At 39.1% G+C, this 20,638-nt stretch overlaps 3 protein-coding genes across 8 annotated transcripts; 1 reads left to right on the top strand and 2 right to left on the bottom strand.

The window, feature by feature from the left end:
* Positions 1 to 328: 328 nt before the first annotated feature.
* rap1gapl (RAP1 GTPase activating protein-like) lies at positions 329 to 8,330 on the bottom strand. 5 transcript variants are annotated; one of them, XM_057340267.1, is made up of 19 exons: positions 7,986 to 8,330; positions 7,840 to 7,872; positions 7,658 to 7,751; positions 7,421 to 7,456; positions 6,239 to 6,286; positions 5,848 to 6,045; positions 4,437 to 4,534; positions 4,062 to 4,140; positions 3,935 to 3,988; positions 3,737 to 3,820; positions 3,043 to 3,143; positions 2,497 to 2,626; positions 2,225 to 2,395; positions 1,763 to 1,834; positions 1,465 to 1,551; positions 1,207 to 1,362; positions 989 to 1,072; positions 821 to 831; positions 329 to 741 (listed from the first exon to the last, which is right to left on the bottom strand). In XM_057340267.1, exons 1-19 carry the CDS (start codon positions 8,048 to 8,050, stop codon positions 672 to 674), a joined length of 1,671 nt encoding a protein of 556 aa, XP_057196250.1. In that variant the 5' UTR covers positions 8,051 to 8,330; the 3' UTR covers positions 329 to 671. The 5 variants fall into 5 exon arrangements, with proteins under 5 accessions (XP_057196250.1, XP_057196249.1, XP_057196252.1 ...); XM_057340266.1 differs by having other exon boundaries at positions 5,848 to 6,063; XM_057340269.1 differs by lacking the exon at positions 821 to 831 and having other exon boundaries at positions 5,848 to 6,063.
* Positions 8,331 to 8,705: 375 nt separating this feature from the next.
* LOC130557709 (uncharacterized) lies at positions 8,706 to 14,054 on the bottom strand. Of its 2 annotated transcripts, none has more exons than XM_057339704.1 (2): positions 13,958 to 14,054; positions 8,706 to 10,920 (listed from the first exon to the last, which is right to left on the bottom strand). In XM_057339704.1, exon 2 carries the CDS (start codon positions 10,892 to 10,894, stop codon positions 9,443 to 9,445), a length of 1,452 nt encoding a protein of 483 aa, XP_057195687.1. In that variant the 5' UTR covers positions 10,895 to 10,920; positions 13,958 to 14,054; the 3' UTR covers positions 8,706 to 9,442. The 2 variants fall into 2 exon arrangements, with proteins under 2 accessions (XP_057195687.1, XP_057195686.1); XM_057339703.1 differs by lacking the exon at positions 13,958 to 14,054 and adding an exon at positions 11,348 to 11,612.
* Positions 11,717 to 20,539, top strand: phc1 (polyhomeotic homolog 1). The gene is made up of 15 exons (XM_057339702.1): positions 11,717 to 11,926; positions 12,437 to 12,586; positions 12,694 to 12,804; positions 13,980 to 14,057; positions 14,296 to 14,439; positions 14,571 to 14,729; positions 15,234 to 15,318; positions 15,405 to 16,330; positions 16,424 to 16,562; positions 16,657 to 16,826; positions 17,584 to 17,671; positions 17,786 to 17,873; positions 18,088 to 18,259; positions 18,402 to 18,639; positions 18,837 to 20,539. Exons 2-15 carry the CDS (start codon positions 12,467 to 12,469, stop codon positions 18,986 to 18,988), a joined length of 2,670 nt encoding a protein of 889 aa, XP_057195685.1. The 5' UTR covers positions 11,717 to 11,926; positions 12,437 to 12,466; the 3' UTR covers positions 18,989 to 20,539.
* Positions 20,540 to 20,638: the final 99 nt, after the last annotated feature.

Here is a 20,638-nt window from a genome sequence, read left to right on the forward strand (position 1 = left end):
TCATGGTACTGTGCCAACTTTCTTGTGCCAAAAATGACTATTTACTGCACACCTATGAAGGAAGATGCCATGGTTTTGGATTGACTAATTCCATTAAATTGCAACATTTTGGTGCTTGTAAATTGGGATATTCTTACAAGAATTTCAGTATGACCTGGCTTGGCATGTTGCTTCTGGTTTGCCCCTTAAAAATGTAGATGGAAATCGCTATCACAGATTTGATTAACTGCATTAGACAAGAATTAAACCATTACTAAAATGTTTACTGTGTTGCCAGGTGAGTGTTTTATCCATACTTTAAATGACTTGACACGTTGAAATGAATGGATAAGCAGATTTATTGGTTCTGCATTTGCACATTAAAATTTAGTATATTATGTATACATTCAAATACTAATGACAATTCATGTGATAATGTGGAGGAAATAGTTCAATGTTTAATCCCAAAAAAATAATCCTACCTCAGATGGGTAGAGCTCTAGATTGCCTTTAAAGCAGAACTATGACACTTAAAAAATATACAGTATAATCATACTGTTTTTAGAGCTATTAACAACTTACCTTAGTAAACAAACTGTTCTAGTTAAATGTGCTATTTACTTTATTGTGCTTTGCACTGTCTCTTCAATAACAGCAAGTGTTCATCTTCAGGCCTCAGAATAGGTCACACTCTATAGGTCATCTTGTGGACTCGTTTGACCTTTCACCTCAGTGCCATTATCAGGTCTGTTTGTCTGGTCACTGTAAAGTTAAATATAAAGCCATAAAGTCCACACAAGTTCTTAGCACAATTGCAATTTGGTTAATATTTTGTTCTCACCTTTCACCGTCCTTTTGCCAGAGTAGTATTAGCAGTTAGAAAGAGATAAAAATGAAGGTCATACTTAAATATCTATAATCACAGATGTAGAAATTTCTAAAAATATCAGAGCACATCTCACTGAATTTAAAATTTGTAATGGAATAACTGTCTGGTATTTGTTATTACCTTTGGTCTCTGTCCTGCCACACCACCTGCTTTCTTTGGTACTCCCAAGGTATCGAATGAGTGGCTACGCACCCTAATAGCTCTCTAAGACAGAAAGAGATACTGACTTATGATTGATGCTATTTATAATGTAAAAAAATTCAAACAAAGTGCAATCTGGTAACAACTTCATGTGCTACTTATTTTTTTGCTTACACTTAAATGTTGAATTTGTCTACCTTAAAGTTCTCAATGAATCCCCCACCACCCTCTGGAACACCCTTCCCTCCTTCAGCGAGGGGGATGCTGGATTGTGTCGACTCTCTCAGCATGCATTGAGAGCGAGAAGACAGTTCAGACCGGAGTGCTTCCAACAGAGATGAACGTGTACGTAACTGGAATCATAAAAATTGAGAAATAAAAGCAAAATGGATTTAAAGAGAGGAGAAAATTTGCACTGACTAATAGAAAGATAGTTTTCAGGATGCTTTGGTTACCTCCAGTCGACTGAATTTCTCAGCTTTGTAGCAAGAGATTTCAGCATTTATAAGTTTGGTTAGGAGGAACTCTCTCAAAACAGAACCCTGTTAGTCGAAATCCAGAGAATCATCAGGCACTGATCGATAAGCCACACTTAAAAATTTATGAATGTCATTGCATTAAAAACAAACCAAGTGGCATCAACAAACAAATACTGAAGAGACCAACTGGCAAATAATTGGATTGATGTGATCCAACAGCTGCCTTGCTACATCCTCCGAATCTTTTAAAGTTTCAAAAGTCATGTGTTCTCACCTCTGTAAAAATAGGTGGTGAAGGAAGAGGCGGGCCAAATGGGGGCACATCCTCCCTGCCAGTGATAGACACCTGTCAATCAAACAAGAGGCATTGGAAGGGTGTGAACATTTAAAGGGATAGTTCACCCAAAAATAATTCTGTCATCACTTATTCACCCTCAGGTTGTTCCAAACCTGTATACATTTCTTTGTTCTGATGAACACAGAGGAAGATATTTGGAAGAATGTCAGTAACCAAACAGATCTCATCCTCCATTTACTGCCATAGTAGGGAAAATAAATACTATGGGAGTCAATGGGGGATGAGATCTGTTTGGTTACTAACATATTTTATACATTTTTATACAGAAATGTATACAGGTTTGGAACAATCTGAGGGAGAGTAAATGATGAGAGAATTTTCATTTTTGGGTGAACTATCCCTTTAAATCTGCTTATCAAAATAAATAATTATATTTACCTGAAATGATCCTCCATCCCCTCCCTCTCCCTCACTTTCTCTCTTTATCCTCCGCACAGCAATGAAACAATGCAAGAAGTGGGATCTGATCACATCTGAGATAAAGGGGGTGTGACCCTCCTGGTAAACCAAGGCAACAATATCATTGCCAATGTGTCTCTTTCTCTGCAGCTGTGAGTATAAAACAAGAAGATGAGTTTTTTAAACAATGAAAATTACATGATTTATGGTTCCTTACATCCATTCCTTTGTCCAGATACAATAAATCTAACCTGTTGTGTATCACCTTCAGTGAAGGGGAGTTTAGTGGCAACATGGAACATAATCTCTCTACCGTGGAAGGAGGTGAAAACTGCCTCATCTCCTGTTTGGCCATGAGACACATCCAGACCTCCCCTAAATCTAGAGTAGGAACATTTTAATATGGTTTAAACAGTTGAAAGAACAGTTTTAAAGGGACAGTTCACCTAAAAATTAAAATTCTCTCATCATTAATGACCCTCGAGTTGTTCGAAATCTGTATACATTTCTTTGTTCTGATGAACACATAGAAATATATTTGGAAGAATGCTTGTAAACAAACAGTTCTTGGCCACCATAGAATACCATAGTTGAAAAAATTGTAATGGTAGTCAAAAGTGCCCCAGAACTGTTTGCTTTCCTACATTCTTCAGAATATCTTCTGAACACATAAATGTACAGTATATGAAACAATTTGAGTGTAAGTATATGATGACAGAAGTTTAATTTTTGGTGAACTGTTCCTTTAAAGTAGTTTATTGTGTGATTTCTCTCCTTTTGAGTCCTTTACGTCTTACCCAGTAAATCCTTGCAGTTTGATCGTCTGCCCTAGTATTGAAAGAAACTCCAAGAACTCCTCACTTTCCTCATTGTTACCAAGAATATCTTCCTCTGTCAGCTACAAAAAAATATGACAAAGAATAAGTTTAGAATAACATAATAGTAACATTAAATAAGTTTTAAGTTAAGATTTTAACGGAGCGTTTAATAATCCAAGGATAGCCATTATAAGGTAGCAATGTGTTCTTGTAGCTCAACTTGGCGAAAGGTTGTAGGTTTGATTTTCAAGAAATAACACACACAGATCAAATGTGAAGTACAGAATAAATGGATTGTGGGTTGCTTTGGAAAAAAATGTCAAATTCAATGAATTTGTACGTTGTGAATCTTACAAAAACGCACAATACTAGAAAAAAGAAAAAGTAAATCCCCACCCCCAGCCCCGCCCCTAAGCCTAACGTTACTGGCGTAAAGCAAATCGCACCAAAATGTACAAATGAGATCGCACAAATTCATACAAATTAGCTAACATTTGCCACCTCGTTACGTTTTTGCCGTGAGATCAGGTTGAAATGTCTGCTAAATGTAAAAAATTAACATTTGATCATTTATGTCCATTAATCTATAGACAGAATCACAAAGCTTTAAACGCTTATTTGTAAATAACAATTTAAAGAGAAGCAAAACATTATCTCAGTGCATGCATAGTACCTGTCCTTCGCGCTGGTATAAAACACCAAATTTAAAGTTTTGTGACACCCTGTGTTCATCAAAAGCCATTATGAGCTCAGGGGCCTTAAAAAACACAGAAAGGAGAAATTTGATTATCTTACTAGTAGTGTTTGCCTGACTTTATATTTGAAAGGTCAGCTTTAAGTCTTTGACAGATTTGACAAGAGAAAGATTTACCTTTAAGTAACTGACAGGCTCAAAACATGACACGCTGACACTTGAGCACAGCATCTAAAATGAAACAAATCATATCCCTGTCAATATCCATTTCAATATCAATCAAGTACAACTGAATGTGTAGTACCTTAGCCAGCTCTACGGCTGTGGGAAAGTGTTGAAAGAGAGAAACTGAGAATGTTCCATGAAGAGAGCACTCCTTCATCCTGATTAAACAAAAGAAATAAACAGCAGAATTTATCTATATGATTTACTTCAAATTAATTACTGTAAATGTAAGGTGGACATTTATATCGACACATTCAAAATGCAGCGTGAAATTGCAAGTTTGGTCAGCAGATCAAAGCTCAATAACCCACATTGTTTTAAAACTCCAGATTTCAGAGGCTTTGATGAAAACACCACAGATCTCTGTGAAACCCAACAAATATCTCATTTGTTGGGTTTCACAGTCAACACAACAAGATTACAACAGATTGATGTCTAAAAATGGAACACACACCTCAGAATGACTCGTAGGCGATTTTCTTCTTCTTCAAGGCAAACAGACAAAACTAGCGGCCCAAGGGAGGGGTCAGAGGCTGTGAACGAATGATGATACTGCAACAGAAATGATAGAAAGTTTAAATCTGTCAGTTTAAATCTAGACTAAAGACGCATCTTTTTAATCTTGCATACACTACTCTTCCATAATATAAATCTTCAGAGGGTTTAGGCTGCATTAGTTAGATCAACCGGAACCAAAAACACAACTGATGTACTTGTTGCATCAAAGAGTACAGAACAGTACTCTACTCTCAGCCAGTCTTGTCTCATTGTTCCAAGGTTACCACAGCGAGCAGGATGCAGTTCATGGCCTGACCTGATGGTAGAGCGGAGAATGGGAAGTGGGGACCTGACAAGAGCTGAGATGATAGAGCTGGATAAAGAAGGACGCGGTCTCTTGACATGTCTTCACCACAAAATTTCAAATGCTATTAGATTATTAATGATAATCTTAAACTATAATTTATTTTATTATTAAGTTTATTTATTTTATTTAGCCTTGTTGTGCAAGTTCTCTGGAGCTTGTGCAGAGGCAGCAGCTTTTGCCAGAGGGGAACTGGAATCCCCTGGTTGGGCCTGGGTTCTCCTGAGGTTTTTTTTCTCGATTAGAGTTTTGGGTTCCTCGCCACCGTTTGCATACTGTTTTTGCACTATCTGCCTGACCGGGGGGGCTGCTTTAGAATCTTAAAGTTTTACTTAATTAATATTGCATATAGGAATTTATTATCTGTTATATTTGACCTGTGCTTCTCTCTCCTTTATCCTAAATATCCTAAATGTGTGCTCTCACTGAGCGTGTGTGTGTGTGCGTACTTGTCTGTGTACGTACGTGTGTGTGTGTGTGTGTGTGTGTTGTGTGTGTGTGTGTGCGCATCCGTGTGTGTGTGTGTGTCTCTGTGTCTGTGTGTGTTCTGTGTGTGGAGTGTTTTGTGTGTGGGTGTGTCTGTCTTCTGTGTTTTCAACCTTTTCTTGTTTTTGCAGGTACAACTTTGATTGTTTTGCTTGTAGTCAATGTGTCTCATGTGCAGCTGCTTTGTAACAATGAAAATTGTAAAAGCGCTATATAAATAAAGTTGAGTTGAGTTGAGTTGAGAAAGATGCATGTCTAACTTTATAATTGTGTTTTCATAATTGTTCACCTGTCATCCAGAAGAGCTGCTAAACTGTATTTCATTGTTCCATAAACAATGATAGTAAAGTTCTATTCTATTCTATTCTATGCTATTCTATTATTTTCTATGTCGGTAAACTTATGTTCAACCTACATGGGTTCTCAATGGACAATCATGGTAATGAATCTGTGTGCCTCAACTTTCCAATTTTTTAATAAAACAAAATAAAATACAGTATTAAGATAAAAATATTACTCTGTGGCGGAAGAATTCCTGGAACATTTTAGCCTCACTGTCTCGTTCCATGATATCGTAGCTCTCCAGGCCAAACCCCCCGTGTGAGAGAGTTGGACTGGTCTCCACGTGTCTGTCCAGGGCAGGGTCGATCCAATAGCCTCCAGATTTTGGGGGGAGGATGAGGGGCAAACCATCTCCAATCTTTAAGAGCCGTGTCTGGGTGTTCAATTGTAACTATGTAAGAGGAAAATGTGAACTAATGGTTCTATATTTATGTAGGTTAAACAATTTTTAAATGTGATATTGAAAAGTATGTTCAAATTGTCCCCAACAGAACAGATCTAATAACCAAACACGCAAAAATAATTTTGAGTAACCACCATTCATTTATATTTAATACAGTCTCTACCTTAAAAGGTGGTGGGAATTCACAGCGCTGTTCATCCAATCTGCTACCCTGCAGACAAACCCAAATCACTTCAACGGAGCTGTTCAATTCTCAGTTGATTCTTATAGACATCGATGGAAAAAATCGAGACTTGTTTGTCTTAGTTTTTTGTTTTTGAAAAATGTTATAAGCATATGAGACCAAATTTAAATCAGAATATAATTCAATCTCCATTGCTAGTCAATTTATTTATAGAGCACAACTTTAACACAACCATCGTTGATCCAAAGTGCTTTACAATAAAAGGTTAGATAAAAAGCAACAGATATCAAAATTGAAAAAGGAAAAAAAAATTATAATAATAGTCAAAATAAAATCAAAATAGGTATATATACACAAAACATACATCAAAAGTACCGTACACAGCATCACTCAAATGCAAGGGTGTAAAAATGAGTCTTTAAATTTGATTTAAAAACACCGAGCGATGGAGAGGCCCTGATAGTAAGTGGTAGACTGTTCCAGAGTTTAGGGGCTGCAACAGCGAAAGCTCGGTCACCTTTGGATTAACAGCGAGAACGAGGGACAGATAAGAGAAGCTGGTTACAAGATCTTAATGACCTAGAGGTTGTATATGGCTGGATAAGATCACAGATGTATTCCGGGGCTGACTTTTGCAATGCCTTGCATACAAAAAGAAGGATCTTGAAATCAACTCTGAATTTGACGGGGAGCCAGTGCAATGAAGCAAGAACAGGAATGCTTCCTCTTTTTTGTTACTGTCAAAAATCTTGCGGCCGGATTTTGAACCATCTGAAGCCGAGATAGACTGCTTTGAGGAAGGCCGACATACAGAGAGTTACAATAGTCAAGCCCAGAAGAGATGACAGTTTCGAGATCTTTTCGAGAGAGAAAATGTTTTACTTTCGCAACAGATCTGAAGTGGGAAAAGCTACTCTTTACAACCGTGTTTAAATGCTTGTCAAATTGTAGTGATGGATCGAAAAGGACACCTGGATTTTTTACATGGTGTTGTAATTTATCACTAAGGGAACCTTATCTACTTGTAATAGTATTGAGTGCAGCGTGACCTAGTAGAAGCACCTCTGTTTTGTTAGTGTTTAGCTGCAAAAAATTATTAGCCATCCATGTTCTTACTTCATCAAAACATGAGAAAAGAATTTGTAAAGAAGAGTAATTTACCTGTAGCTTTTCAATTATCGCAAACAATTCTGTCACCTGTAGGAAAATGAGCAGAAAATTACACGAAATGTATCTGTAAAACATGAAACACACACATTACGCAACCAAAGTAGAATCTAAATGATACAGTTTCTTTCAGATTTTTAAAATTGTAAGAAAATTATTTTCTATTTCCAAACTTGTATAGCCTATACGTATAACAAATACAGAAGATCTATATTTCAGATGATTTCTTACCTTCTGGCTTGATGTGGCAGAGGTCAGAGGCTTAGCCTCACTGGAGGGAGAATCTAAAATGTCCAGTATGCTGTGCCCCACAGATTCAGCACAGCTGTAAAACACACACGTACACTACAGCTCTGGAAGAGACCAGGATCTGTATGCAATGTATGAGTCAATGAAATAAAGCTGTATCTGACCTGCTCTCGGTTCCAGTGATGAATTTGTCAATCCTCCACGGAGATTAAAAATGACACAAAATACTTCATTCAGACTGCATTGTAGACAAGCGTGTTCATTTTCTGTCTTTAAAGTGCAGTACGTTTAATTTGTCGTTTCCACTCACCCTCCATAAGCTCCGAATGTGAAACTTCTTTTTCTAGAGAATAACTTCTCATTTCTTCTCTCCATGATAGTTTGTATTACGAACAGCCACCGAAATATGCTAACCAGGCATGCAGGCCATCACTGCTGAAAGTGAATTAACTGCCTCTCTCTGCATCTCTTTCTCTGCCCCCTGCCACTCTCTCATTTAATCTCTCTCTGAATCCTTCCTTCTCTCCTGCTGCCTGTTGACTGGCAGCAGTAACTCTTGCGTGCCCATTCTGCCACCCACATCAAAGGTAGGTGAACTGCTGCACATACAGTATACAAACAAGCTAAAAGCCTGCAAAGAGATACAATGGTGAATATTCACTTGCTGGAATCGTTTAAAAGTGTTTGTGTAGAGTTTATACAGCGTCTCTAAAAACCTGTGCGGGAGACGTACATGTGAATGGGAAATAGACTGTTGCTATAGACCTGTTACCCTTTCAGTAAGCTAGATTCATCAATTATTGACCAAACTCTCTTAGAGAGAGGAGGTAAGACAGCAGGGGAGAGAGGGGTGAGAAAGGGTGGTAGCAGGGAAAGCGGAAGAGAGAGAGAGGGGTCAAGAGACTAAGCAGATAAGAGAATAGAGAAATGAAACAGCCAAAAAAATACTTGGTGTTAAGAGAGCCCTTATTTGTTTATGCTGTTGAATAATGGAGGCATTACATATTTAAACTTTTATTCATTTTTTTAATCGAATGGATAATGCTACACTTAATATTAGCTTCAGAGTAAAATAAATACAATGTTGTAGTCCATTGTGTTTGTAGTCCATAACAGTCTTCTGAAGCTACATATGAACGCAAGATCGAATCCTCCTTTTCCAAAACTACATTTTCACATCACAAATCAGATACAAGCATTTATTTTCAACAAAATGAAAATATTTAAAAATGGCTAACAGGTGTTTAATAATAAAGTATGGCTTACGAAAATTAACCATGTTTTTTTTTGTGGTACAAGTGTAGTAAGCATGTTTTTTTGGTGCATTGATTACTTGGGGCAAAACCATGGTTTTAGTACAGTAAACATCGTATACTATGGTTTTTACAAAAAACATGGTTTTCAAAACCATGGTTATTTTGTGATAACCATTGTTTTACTACAGTAACCATGATTTTTTGGTTTTAACTGTAGTTAAACCATGGTCAATTTTCGTAAGGGAGGTTAGGGGTAGTAGAAAGGTCTTATATTGTCCTAATTAGTTGGCATCCATTTAATACATGGATAATCCATTTAAAATAATCATTTACACTCTATTGTTATTGTATAATGTATAATGTGCAACATTACTTTGTTTACCTTGCATTTCATTTTTTAAAAGTTAAACAGTTTAGTGTTGACATTTGATTTCAAATAAACTTCATACCCAACCAAATTTTCTAGTATTCAAGATATCTACATAAATTGGTTCAACCTTGAGACAGTCTCTTAAATCTCAAGCTGGAATATCAGATTGAGAACAGCCAGAAAACAGGCCAGGACCTCCTCCTGACAGAAAGCACAGAGTTCATCTATCTGTTGCTGTACTGTTTCATTCTTCTCCAGAAAATTCCAGTAGAAATCTCTGGGGTTTTGTCCATTCTTGTGATAGTGTCTGATCACCATGACAGCCCTATCTGACGTGAAGCCTTGTGTTTGTTTTGCTGACTTGTTTAAGATGTACATGTAGGCCTGAACCTGACAACAGTACTCGTGTTTTTCATCCAGCTGTGCACGACGGCTATCATTATTTGGTTTAGTGAAGAGTTTACCTACCATGTCCCCAGCTGTTCCTTTACATTCAATCAACATTTTATCTCTTTCTGACCCCTTTGCATTGGCATTAACTTTCGAGTCTGTAATGTCTGCTAAGAAGTCCAGTCTTCCACTAAGAAAGCCAAAGTCTACTTTAGTATATCTGGTATACCTCACCTTCTGCTCATTGCCTATTTCACCCAACTCATGAAAGAATTTGAGGCATTCAATTTCATCTGCTGGGTTCTGGAAGAAATGACCAAATTTTGGGGAAGATTGGGAGAGAGATGACTCATTGTGATACTCTTTTTCCTCAATAGTCTTAATATTAACTGCCACACCCTCGGATACATTTGCAACATTGTCTCCAACCTCTAAATGTTTCCAGCTCCTTGTTTGTGTTGTCGCATACATAGCAGGTGTGGAGATGGCTGTTGTCTTGTATTTGTGTCTGAAACTGAATCCACAGACTGCGTTTGATGTGTTCTCCCTCCACTTTGCTCTAAGTGTTTTCTCAGTGTCTTTAATTTTTTTAAAGAAAATCATCATTGTCATTTCAAGAACTTTACCGTTGTTTTTTAGTGCCAGTGAGTTCTTAACTTTTCTGCAGCCAAGACGTGGAATGCAGTTAAACTGGAGTTTGAAGCTTTCCAGGTCTTTTACAATATCCTGGGCTTTTTGAATGATATTTGCATTGTGTGAGAGCTTGATGACTTTAGGGTTCAAAACACCTTTCGGCAAATTGATGCGTAGTGCCTTTAAAAGTACCAGGTATTCACTGACATCCAGCTGACTTACACTTTCTTCTCTAGCGGGTAACTTCATAATCACATTTGCTGCTTTGACTTCCTTCTTCAATGTTCTTATCTTTCCATAACCAGATTTCACCTTCAAACCATCTATAATTCTGCTTTGTCCCTTTGTATCATTTCCTACTATTTTAAAATTCTGTTTCTCTCGATCTTTCCTCTCCTCCATATTTCCAGTTAATCCAACCTCCATCCTTATTTTCAGTTCCAGCTCACATAAACCAGCGCCATTCCATCCCTCCTTGTTATCCAAGCGCTTTCCCTTTTTCCATCTCTCGTCTTTCCATTCACCAGCCTTCGCTGCTCCATCCTGTGTTCTGTGTTTTATGTGATCCATGTTTTTATCTGTTAAGTTTCTTCCACCTAGAAAACATCAGAGCAGGGAGTAAAGTACAGCGATAGAATGGCATGGGGAATTGCACAGGGATGATTAAATCATTCCGTGTTGTGTCACACTCTGTCATGTGCCCTGGTGCTCATTGTTAGCCTATTCTTGTTCTTCTCTCATTTTTATCCGTCAGAAGATTTTCACCTTTTTTTCCTTTCAAAGGATAACGTTTCACTTTTGTTGAATAATGTGTTTAAATATTTTTCTCATAGTGACAAGTGTGTGGTTTACTTTACTACTGTCAAACTTATGTAAATGGCATTTGTAGATAGTAGACTACATTTCAACCCCAAACAACTTCCTTTAACATCAAATTAATTATTTCCATCCTATATGGTACATACATATACACATACACAGATTTATCATGTGTTTCCTTTAAAAAATATATAGGCTACTTACTGATCATGTTGAGGCTTATGTGGACTCCTGACTATATGTGTTATGTCATTATGGGTGGCTCAGGTGCAGTGTCATGTGAATAACAGGTCTGGCCAGAATGTAAATAAGCCTCTTCCCTTTAGGAGTCTGTCAGTGAAACACTTTTGTTTTCTATACACCTAAGTCACTTTGTGTTTATTCTTTCTTTCTTTCTTTCTTTCTTTCTTTCTTTCTTTCTTTCTTTCTTTCTTTCTTTCTTTCTTTCTTTCTTTCTTTCTTTCTTTCTTTCTGTTTGTTTGTTTGTTTGTTTATAGATAGATAGATAGATAGACTCAGACTTTTATTATGTAAACTATGGTGACGTCATTTTGGGCGCCGGAAAAAGAATTGTAAACAGTATGGGGGACGGGGCTTTGTCGCCTTTTTGAGCCTCATCACATCACAATTACCGTTGTTTGAAGAATTTCAACAGTACTTGTAAAGATAGAAAATACACAGCGGAACTTTATTGGATCGATAACATAAGCGCGGTTGGCTCGAAATTTCCAGGTGCTTGTTTTCATTACGGGACAGGGATAAAGCAGTGCAGATCGCAGAGAGGTAAAATTCTGTCTGTTTTGCACTTTGGGAGTCGCCAGTTTGCCCAACATTTTTGCAGCACTAGCGGATGAGATGGGGGGTGGACATGGTTTTCTCTTCTTCACGCAATACATTGCTTCTGCATATAAAATTAATATTCGTGCAAGGAATTATTTTGTCTAGTATGTAGTTCAATCGTGTCTCGCTGGTTCCTGAATATTGCACAGAAGTACTGCAGCAGATATACACAGCTGGCAGTTTTCTAACGGCTTTGTGTTCATCACAAATAATAACTGCTTTAAGACAATCTGACAATGCAGCACCATATATTAACCATTGTTATGATGCTTAAAAAGCTTTTTTCAGGCTTAGTTGCTCCAACAAGTGTGTCTGCACAAAAGTGTTCAAACTACGTAACTGTTTTAGTTACACCTAACGTTACCTATTCATACCTTGTATTAAACGAATCATCACATAGTCTGTTCTTAATCGTTTGTTTATGCATATTTTCTCTGGTATTCCGTTACAAAGTTTGACTGACTGGTCGTCCATCCAGTGAGCATGGAGGCAGGAGAGGACCAGACCAACTCCAGCTCAGCCAATAGCAGCACTGCTTCGGGGGGAAACTCCCGCCCCCCTCAGATAGCTCAAATGTCTCTTTATGAAAGGCAGGCTGTGCAGGTGGGTCACATAGCCTCTGCAAATCCCACATAAAGCCTGATTGAGAAGTGTAATCTAAAGCACTTATTTACGTCAGAGTTTCTGTGGGTTTTTAAATGTGTTCACAGGCACTGCAGGCACTACAGAGGCAGCCCAATGCAGCTCAGTATTTCCAGCAGCTAATGCTGCAGCAGCAGATCAACAACGCTCAACTCCACAACCTGGCCGCTGTGCAACAGGTTAGACTCAGTCAGTCAACTCGGTCACAGATCAAGCATAAACCCTGAAAAGGGATTTTAGCCAAGCAGCAAAACCTAGATTGGATATATGAAGTTTGGTTCCAAAATAAAAAAAACATGATTTTTGAAATATTTTAATAAAAAACATGCGTTTTGAATTTTTAAAAAAATGAGTTATCTCACTTTGGAACCAAACTCTTCATATGAAATCAGATTTCTGATGAAAGACAGGAATAGTATGAAAATGTTTAGCTTCATCAGATCAAGGTCTTTATCCGGATTGTTGAGTTACCATAATAATATGTTCACATTGAATATATATATATTAGGGATGCACAATAAATTATCGGCCATATCGGTATCGGCTGATTAATGGTCATTTTGAGTGTTATCGTATCGGCCGATAATAAAATTTTGGCCGATAAATTATGAATAATTTTTTCTGGTTAAACCACTTCAGCTGCACACTGCTCACAGTTAAAACCCAGTACAATACTGTCGTTCTGTCATGATCATTCACTTACTTATTAGCAAAACATTGTTAATGTAGGTACAGTATGTAGATATTTATGAATGTGTAACTTATAGGAACAAAAACAGCCGATTGCTCTCTGAATGCTTGTTAGACATGTGGCTATTAAAATCACTTTTCTGGGTTGCTCTGGAAGAACGTCTATAATTTGTTTATTAAATAAACATACCAGAAAAGTTGAAAAGTTAAAGAATCTTGAATTAGTGTAAAGTAGGCTTGGTACATGATTTTCTGGGAAAAAGAGAACAAATGGTTACCTTGTTTTCTGCAGTGAATGTTTTCAAATAAAAGCGGCTGTCCACTTTTTGCCTTTTGTTTCAGTCTCAGAAGATGTAATATTAATATTTAGATACTGTATACCGGCCAATATATCGATTATCGGCTTCCAGTGTTAAATAATTATCGTTATCGGCCAAAATGTATATATCGGTGCATCCCTAATATATATATTATTTTATAAGAAGTATTATGTTTTACACCTTTAATAATAGTCTCTATGTGTGTTTACCAAGTATTTTGTTTAAATCATTTGCATTTTGCACCTTTACACACCTACGAAGCGTGAAAGTTCTTCACTTGATCCTTATGGTGTCATTCTGCTAGAATTATGTTTAGACTTACAATTTGTTTATAATATTTTCAGGCAACTCTTGCAGCCAGTCGTCAGTCCAGCTCTCCCAGTAACAGTGTCTCTCAAGCTACAAGCTCAGCACAATGCACAGTGCGTATCTCTATATCTGTAAAAAATGAAAACCAAAACAATCGTCAACCCTTTAAAGAACAACACATACAGAATGCAAAAACGTGCTCTACCTCAGACTTGATTGATAAACTTTTGATTGTTGTGGACTTTTATTTCAAAATTACAGTGTGTCACTGCCTTAAATGCTTAGTGATGATATCAAAGTGTATGAGATGTTTTATAAACTAAAGCTGTGGCTATGGTTTGCTTCTAATAGGTCAACTTAAGTACCACCTCTGGGGGAGGGACTATGACAAACCCCCGTCCAATGGGACCCTCCACCTCTGCGACCTCCTCAGCCCTTAGCCAGTCAGTGTTACTGGGCGGAAACTCGGGTGGACAGGGTCAGATGTACCTGAGAGTAAGTGTCTGTCATATGTACATTATATTGAAAGGAGAGAGAGGTTCGTGATTTGTTGTATATGTAATGTTCGTCTAAGCTCGCTCACCCTTTTCCTGAGGCTGTAATTTTACTTGGCTTTCCACCCACAGGTGAACCGCTCTCTCAGGGCACCTCTCACTCCTCAGCTTATTTTTATGCCTGGTGGTACGGCAACAGCTGCTGTGGCAACGGTTGCCCAACAGCAGCCCCAACCACAACAACAGGAAACAACTCCCACATCCACAAGTAACCAGTCAGACAATGATCAGGTGACATTTAGCTTCCTGACTGATACTTTCACATTTTGTCCTTATCGTGTGTGTGATGCATCTGATAAATCTCTTTGCTCCCCATGAAATCAGAATGAATGTTTTTGCCCTTAGTATGAATATGTTCATTCAATATTCTTTCAATATTCACAGTTTCTTCTGCCAAAAATGGGTCAATAAGTTTTGTGACATCATTTTTTCATCATTCCACTCTTAGTCCCGCCCTCAATTCTTGTTTATTTGGAAATAACGTCAACACATCTATCAAAACTGTGCATTTGAAGTGCATTTGCGTGGGTCTTTAAAACTTGAGTTTTTTGGTCTAAACAGCCTTAGCTGTTAAAGCAACAAAACATTGTCAGGCCCTTGGTTTCTGTTTCTTTAAACCTCAGAATCTGGTATCGATCCAAACCTGCTGGAAACTTGTCACATCACATCGAGTTGGAGCATGATCACCTGTTTGTAACCTTTATTTTAAACTTTTATTACTTTGTCTCTTTTAAGGTGCAGAACTTGGCCATGCGTTGCGTGTCCACTCCACGGGTGGCTACTGTGAAGACAGAATTTGCAGACAGGAAGGAGACAGGTGGTAAGCATGCATAATCTCTGTACACCTCTCTACTCGCTTCATAACTCTTCAACTGTGAAATGAACACATAGTCTATGTCTTTGAAGGATCATACCCACTAAACCAGCAGACACAGCAACAGCAGTTTGGTCAATCAGCCCAGCAGATCCAACCCCAGGCTCAACCGCTCCCCAACGCCAAACTGCAAAACTTCTCCAACACCGCCAACCCCAGCATGTCGGGCCTCAACATGAAGGGCACTAATCAAACCGCTGTCACTCCACAACAAGCTGGAGGTCCTTCCAACCCTCCTTCCTCCTCCACTTCGCTCCCCCTCTCCCAGCTCCTCCTTTCTCAATGCCAGGCTCGAGGCGTTCCTGCTGCGACAGCCACAGTTACCCACATTCTGGTGCCCACCTCCAATGTTCCCACTTCATCCCAAGGTTACACAATGGGCACAGTGGCAGGCAAAACAAACATGGCTGCCCAGACCTTAGTGGTGCAGCCTCTCCAGCAGACCGGGGCTAATCTGAGCACAGAGAAACTGGGTCACGGAACGGGGCATGTGCACATCCAACCAAAAACGGCTCAGGGCCATCGGCTGCCAGTGCAGATGCCCCCTCGCCAGCCACCTCCGATCCTTCCGGCACCACCCAATAACAGCCAAGTCACCGGGGGCCATCACCCTCCTCATATCCCAGTTCAGCTGGTCGGAGCAAGGCAGAGCACCCAGGCTCTAGCGGTAGCCCAGGCTCGGCCATGTTGTGGCCAGCAGGATAACGCGGCTGCAGTGGCCGTCAATAACTCCACTAGTAATGTAGTTACCATGGTAAAGGCAATGGAAGCCGGCGGAGCAGGCGTGTGCCTTAAAACAGCCCAAAGTCTCCTTCCCGTGTCTCAGTTGCAGATCAATCAGAGCACAGGATTGAATCAGGGGAATCCTGGTGCAGTCTCACACTCAGTGGATGGACAGAATAACTCTGGAGCACCACAAAGTGGAGATGCTGTGTTTCTTCAGTCTGGACCAACTCAGGTTAGTAGGTAACAGATTTGTCCATGCAGTGTGTAAAAGTTTCTTCTGTACTCTTAAATGCAACTCACTCATGGGCTCTTTCTTCCTTCATAGACAAAGCCTCTAGTTGGTCCTTTAAAACGGAAATCAGAATCAGATGCGACCCATGAGATGACAGCAGAGACCATCAATGCAAGTCAAGCATTGCAAGACTCTGCCCCTCCCCTCTCACCAGCTCCCTCGCTAGACACAGGTGAGCCCAGTATCACTCAAACTCTCTCAGACAAACGCCACCAAATGTTTCTATTATCAGTTTATTTCTCTTGATCTATTTCTTTCTTATTTAGTTCCAGAGATGGCCTTTTCCACTCCTCCAACTCTCTCGCTTTCTCTCCCTCTTCCTCGTGGAGGAGGGCAGGGCGACCGAGCACCCGTCCCGCAGGCTGTGGTCAAACCTCAAGTTCTCACTCACCTCATTGAAGGTTTTGTGATCCAGGAAGGAGCCGAACCTTTCCCTGTGAGTCCACTGCTTGATTCTTATCGTCAAACGTTTGATGCAAAAGCATAATCTGTTTTCAGACTATTGTAAGCAGGTAATCCTCTAATCTAATACATCTGAATTATAGTTAAAAGGGAAACTGTGTAGATGTTTTGATGTCAAAAAATATACTGTATTTTTCATATCTCAGCCTAATAACGCTAATGTATTGGTAGCTTGATTTTTCTAAAGACTATAGAGGTGCTATCAAAAAAATGTTTGTTTGAGCATCACAACTAGCCCAACATGGCAGTCACTATTTGTGCAATTGCGTCTGGTACCACTTGCATCTCTGAAATTCTAATATAACCTTTACTTTTAAAGGTCCAATGTGTCATTTTTTGGAGGATCTATTGACAGAAATGCAATATAATATACGTAACTATGTTTTTCAGAGGTGTATAAAGACCTTACATAATGAAGCGTTATGATTTTATTACCTTAGAATATTCTATCTATATTCTATCTATTTCGATCTACATACTTCTTTCTAAGCTATTTCTATCTACATACGTGCGGGGTCTCCTTTGGCAAAGAAGCAAAAATGTGACAACATGTTTGTCCTGTGTCAGCCACCGTAGTGCTTCAAAAGGGAGGGGCGGATAGAGCCGTTGGTTGCAATTCGAAAACTCACTGCTAGATGCCGCTAAATTTCATACACTGGAACTTTAATATAATCTTTTCATGTGTTAATGTGATGTAAGTGGAACACTCAGCTTTGCTTTGCGATTGACAGGTGACTGGTCCAGTGAAAGAGCGAGCAGAGGGCATTCTTCCTGTGGCTGTTCCACCCATCCTACATCCAGCGCACCACAACTCTAACTGTAAGTGTGTGTTGTGGTTGATGAAATTTGCAAAAAACAACAATTAAAACTTCATGTGATCACCTTAATCGTTCACCTTTTTCTCTTTCACTGTCCCTCTGTATATTTTAACAGTGTTGAAGTGTGAATACTGTCAGAATTTTGCACCAGCCAACCAGTTCAGACGCTCCAAACGCTTCTGTTCCAAAACCTGTGCTAAGAGGTATTTAACCAACAACAGAAAACCAAGACTAGTAATGAAATAAAATCTGGCTATTGCTATTGTTACTTCCCAGCGTTTCCACAAGACTAACTTCTTTGCAAATCATGTGCTAAGAGATGGACATTCTAAATAAAATGAATAATTAAAAAGTACATACCGTATATACTGAATGTATACTGTACTGGTCCAATGTTAACTTCTAGACTGGTTTTAGGTACAATGTCAGCTGCAGTCACCACTACCGCATTAGTCGGGGTATTGAGGCTGGAGAACGGCCACCAGGGAGCCTCGCGATCCAGGATATTATTGCAAGACGCAGGGGTCCTCGCAGGAGCAGTTCTGAGATTGCCTGTGCTAAACTTGCAGGCGGGCATCTTCCCATGAAGGTCAGTTTGGAAAGATAGTGGTAAACCTCATGACTGTACATCTCATGTATGATTGTGTGTAAACTCACAATCTCCTGTTTCTTCCTCTTGGTTCCGTTTTAAAAATGTAATGAATTAAAACCAGTCTGGCTTGTCATTTCAGTGTCAGTCAGAATCCAGTCATTCTGAAGATAACTTCAGTTGTGATGGTGAGGAAGAGGAAGACTTCCTGTCACTCTCTCCCAGCTCATCCTTCTCTTGCCCAAGACCGGCTCACTGTGGTCCACAGTTGGATGATACGGCACCGGGTGGCCTCCAAGTGGATGGGGACCACTTCCTGTCTGGCAACCCTGCTCATTGGCGTGTGGAGGAAGTGTGTCAGTTTATCTCTTCTCTCCAAGGTAGGTGCTCTGATCCCCCATGCTGAAGTTGAAGTTAGTCATCGTCTATCTGATCAGTTTACTAAAAATGTGTAAACCAAATCTCAAGGACTGAGGCATCAGCTTCATTACATTTCGATCCTGTTTGCCGTTAATCCAGGAACGCTTTTATTTTCCTATTTAATTAACTCCTCCATCGTGACATCTCTTCTTGTTAGGTTGTGAGGACCTGGCAGCCCAGTTCCTGTCTCAGGAGATTGATGGGCAGGCACTGCTTCTACTAAAGGAAGAACATCTCATGTCCACCATGAACATCAAACTCGGCCCTGCCCTCAAAATCTGTGCGTCTATCAACAGTCTGAGGGACTGAACAAGGGAAGCGGGATTAGAGCTTTATTTTTTCCGTCACCAGCCTGAGAAACTGGAAGAGAAAACAGATGTAGATGATTTGATGGCTGACGTGGAGAGATAATCAAAAGAAGGAATAGAAAAGATCACGCCTGAAGATAAAAGCCAGAAAGACTTTAGAGGATACAAGTGATGCCTTATTAAAAGCTAGGTGATTTACAAACAAATCATTTACCTTAGTATTCATCTTTAGCTTTGTAGGACTGTTATTAATAGTATTATTTTGAATGTTTGTTTCGTATGATGCTAGATTTGCTAGTTTTCATTTAAAGGGATAGTTTACTCCGCACATGAAAAAATTGTTATCGTTGACCTTTGTGTTGTTCTAAGCTTGTATGCCTTTTCATACAATACAAGTGAATGGTGACCACAGTTTTCCCTGGTCTCTTTTCCATGTCTTTGCATGAAAAAGAGCTGCTTGTATATACATATCCTGCGCTCCATGCAAGAATGAAGTCACGTGGGTTTGAACAATGAAGGTACGGTAGTTTTCATATTTTAGGGGAACTATCCCTTTAAATTTGTCATGGTTTCAAACACTGTAACATATAGCCTTTAAGAAAGGACAACTAATGATCCTAAAACAGAAGAGAGTAATGACATGTTGGGGATGATGAACGCAATACTCCCCGATTTCGAATGTGCTACATATTTTATATTTTTCACAAAGTGATCTCTGCACGTTTAGATGAGGCAAATGTAAACGTGTAGTCCTAAAGTTAGTATGGTTGTGTCTTTCAGTGTTAGTAATGTTAAATCATTGCAATCAAAGTGTAATGAGATTGCAGACAGTAATCAATGTGACTTTTTAGTGCATTTGACTGTTAGAGTCAAGGATGTAAATAAGTTGCCTTTCTCACAGTGACAGTACCGATGACTGTAATAGGTGTTTGCCTTTGACAGATGTCTCTTTCAACAGGGCTTTCATTTCTCTTATCAAACGAAACAACTCGTCTTTTACCTATATGTGAACTCTGTACTCTATTTTATCTTGTTCTCGGGAGGATTTTAGATCCCTTCTTTCTGGGAGACCGTATATTTTGGAAAACCAGTATTTCTTCTGTCAGTCAGCACTTGGCTAAGGAAATGCCAGTTCTAGAATCCTATACATTAAATAATCGTATGAATCTCATGCGGTCGCCACAGAACCATTGCGGTTATTTCAGCAGCCATTAGTGATGTCGCAGCTATCTCTATTTCCGTTCAGCCTGTTGTAAGGTCATTGAAGGTCCGAAAACTGCAAGAGATGGATAGCTTTGTCATGTCATCTCCCTTTTTTCTACAGTAGATGATAGGAGCTCAGCATCAGTATTTTTGGGTACAGTTCACCAGCTTTATGTGTAGATGACTAGTAGCTTTACCTGAGAACTTTGCAGCACCTGGAGCAGGTATGATAAAGTAGTGTGAATGCGTATGACAGTGAGAGTACTTAAAGAGCTTGTGCTCTTAACTTGGGGCTGAAATAATATGTATGCATAAATATAAATAAAAAAGGTGCTGTTACATGAAAATCCAATCTGTCAAGATGGACTGGTTCTTTTCAGAAAATCATATTTACAATGTAGTTTACTAAAACCTATATTGTGGGAACTGGAAACAGTGTTTGTAAGTG

Source organism: Triplophysa rosa, linkage group LG8 (assembly GCF_024868665.1).
Source record: "Triplophysa rosa linkage group LG8, Trosa_1v2, whole genome shotgun sequence".
NCBI lineage: Eukaryota > Metazoa > Chordata > Actinopteri > Cypriniformes > Nemacheilidae > Triplophysa > Triplophysa rosa.

Coding starts and splice junctions, on each gene's coding strand:
- phc1 (XM_057339702.1), top strand. CDS start 12,467: ATGGAGGCAGGAGAGGACCAGACCAACTCCAGCTCAGCCAATAGCAGC. Junction 17,672..17,785: donor AGCGCACCACAACTCTAACT/GTAAGTGTGTGT, acceptor ATATTTTAACAG/TGTTGAAGTGTGAATACTGT. Junction 18,260..18,401: donor GCGGGCATCTTCCCATGAAG/GTCAGTTTGGAA, acceptor TTGTCATTTCAG/TGTCAGTCAGAATCCAGTCA.
- rap1gapl (XM_057340266.1), bottom strand. CDS start 8,050: ATGGAGAGAAGAAATGAGAAGTTATTCTCTAGAAAAAGAAGTTTCACA. Junction 6,287..7,420: donor CGATAATTGAAAAGCTACAG/GTAAATTACTCT, acceptor GTTTGTCTGCAG/GGTAGCAGATTGGATGAACA. Junction 3,821..3,934: donor AGCCTGTCAGTTACTTAAAG/GTAAATCTTTCT, acceptor GTGTTTTTTAAG/GCCCCTGAGCTCATAATGGC.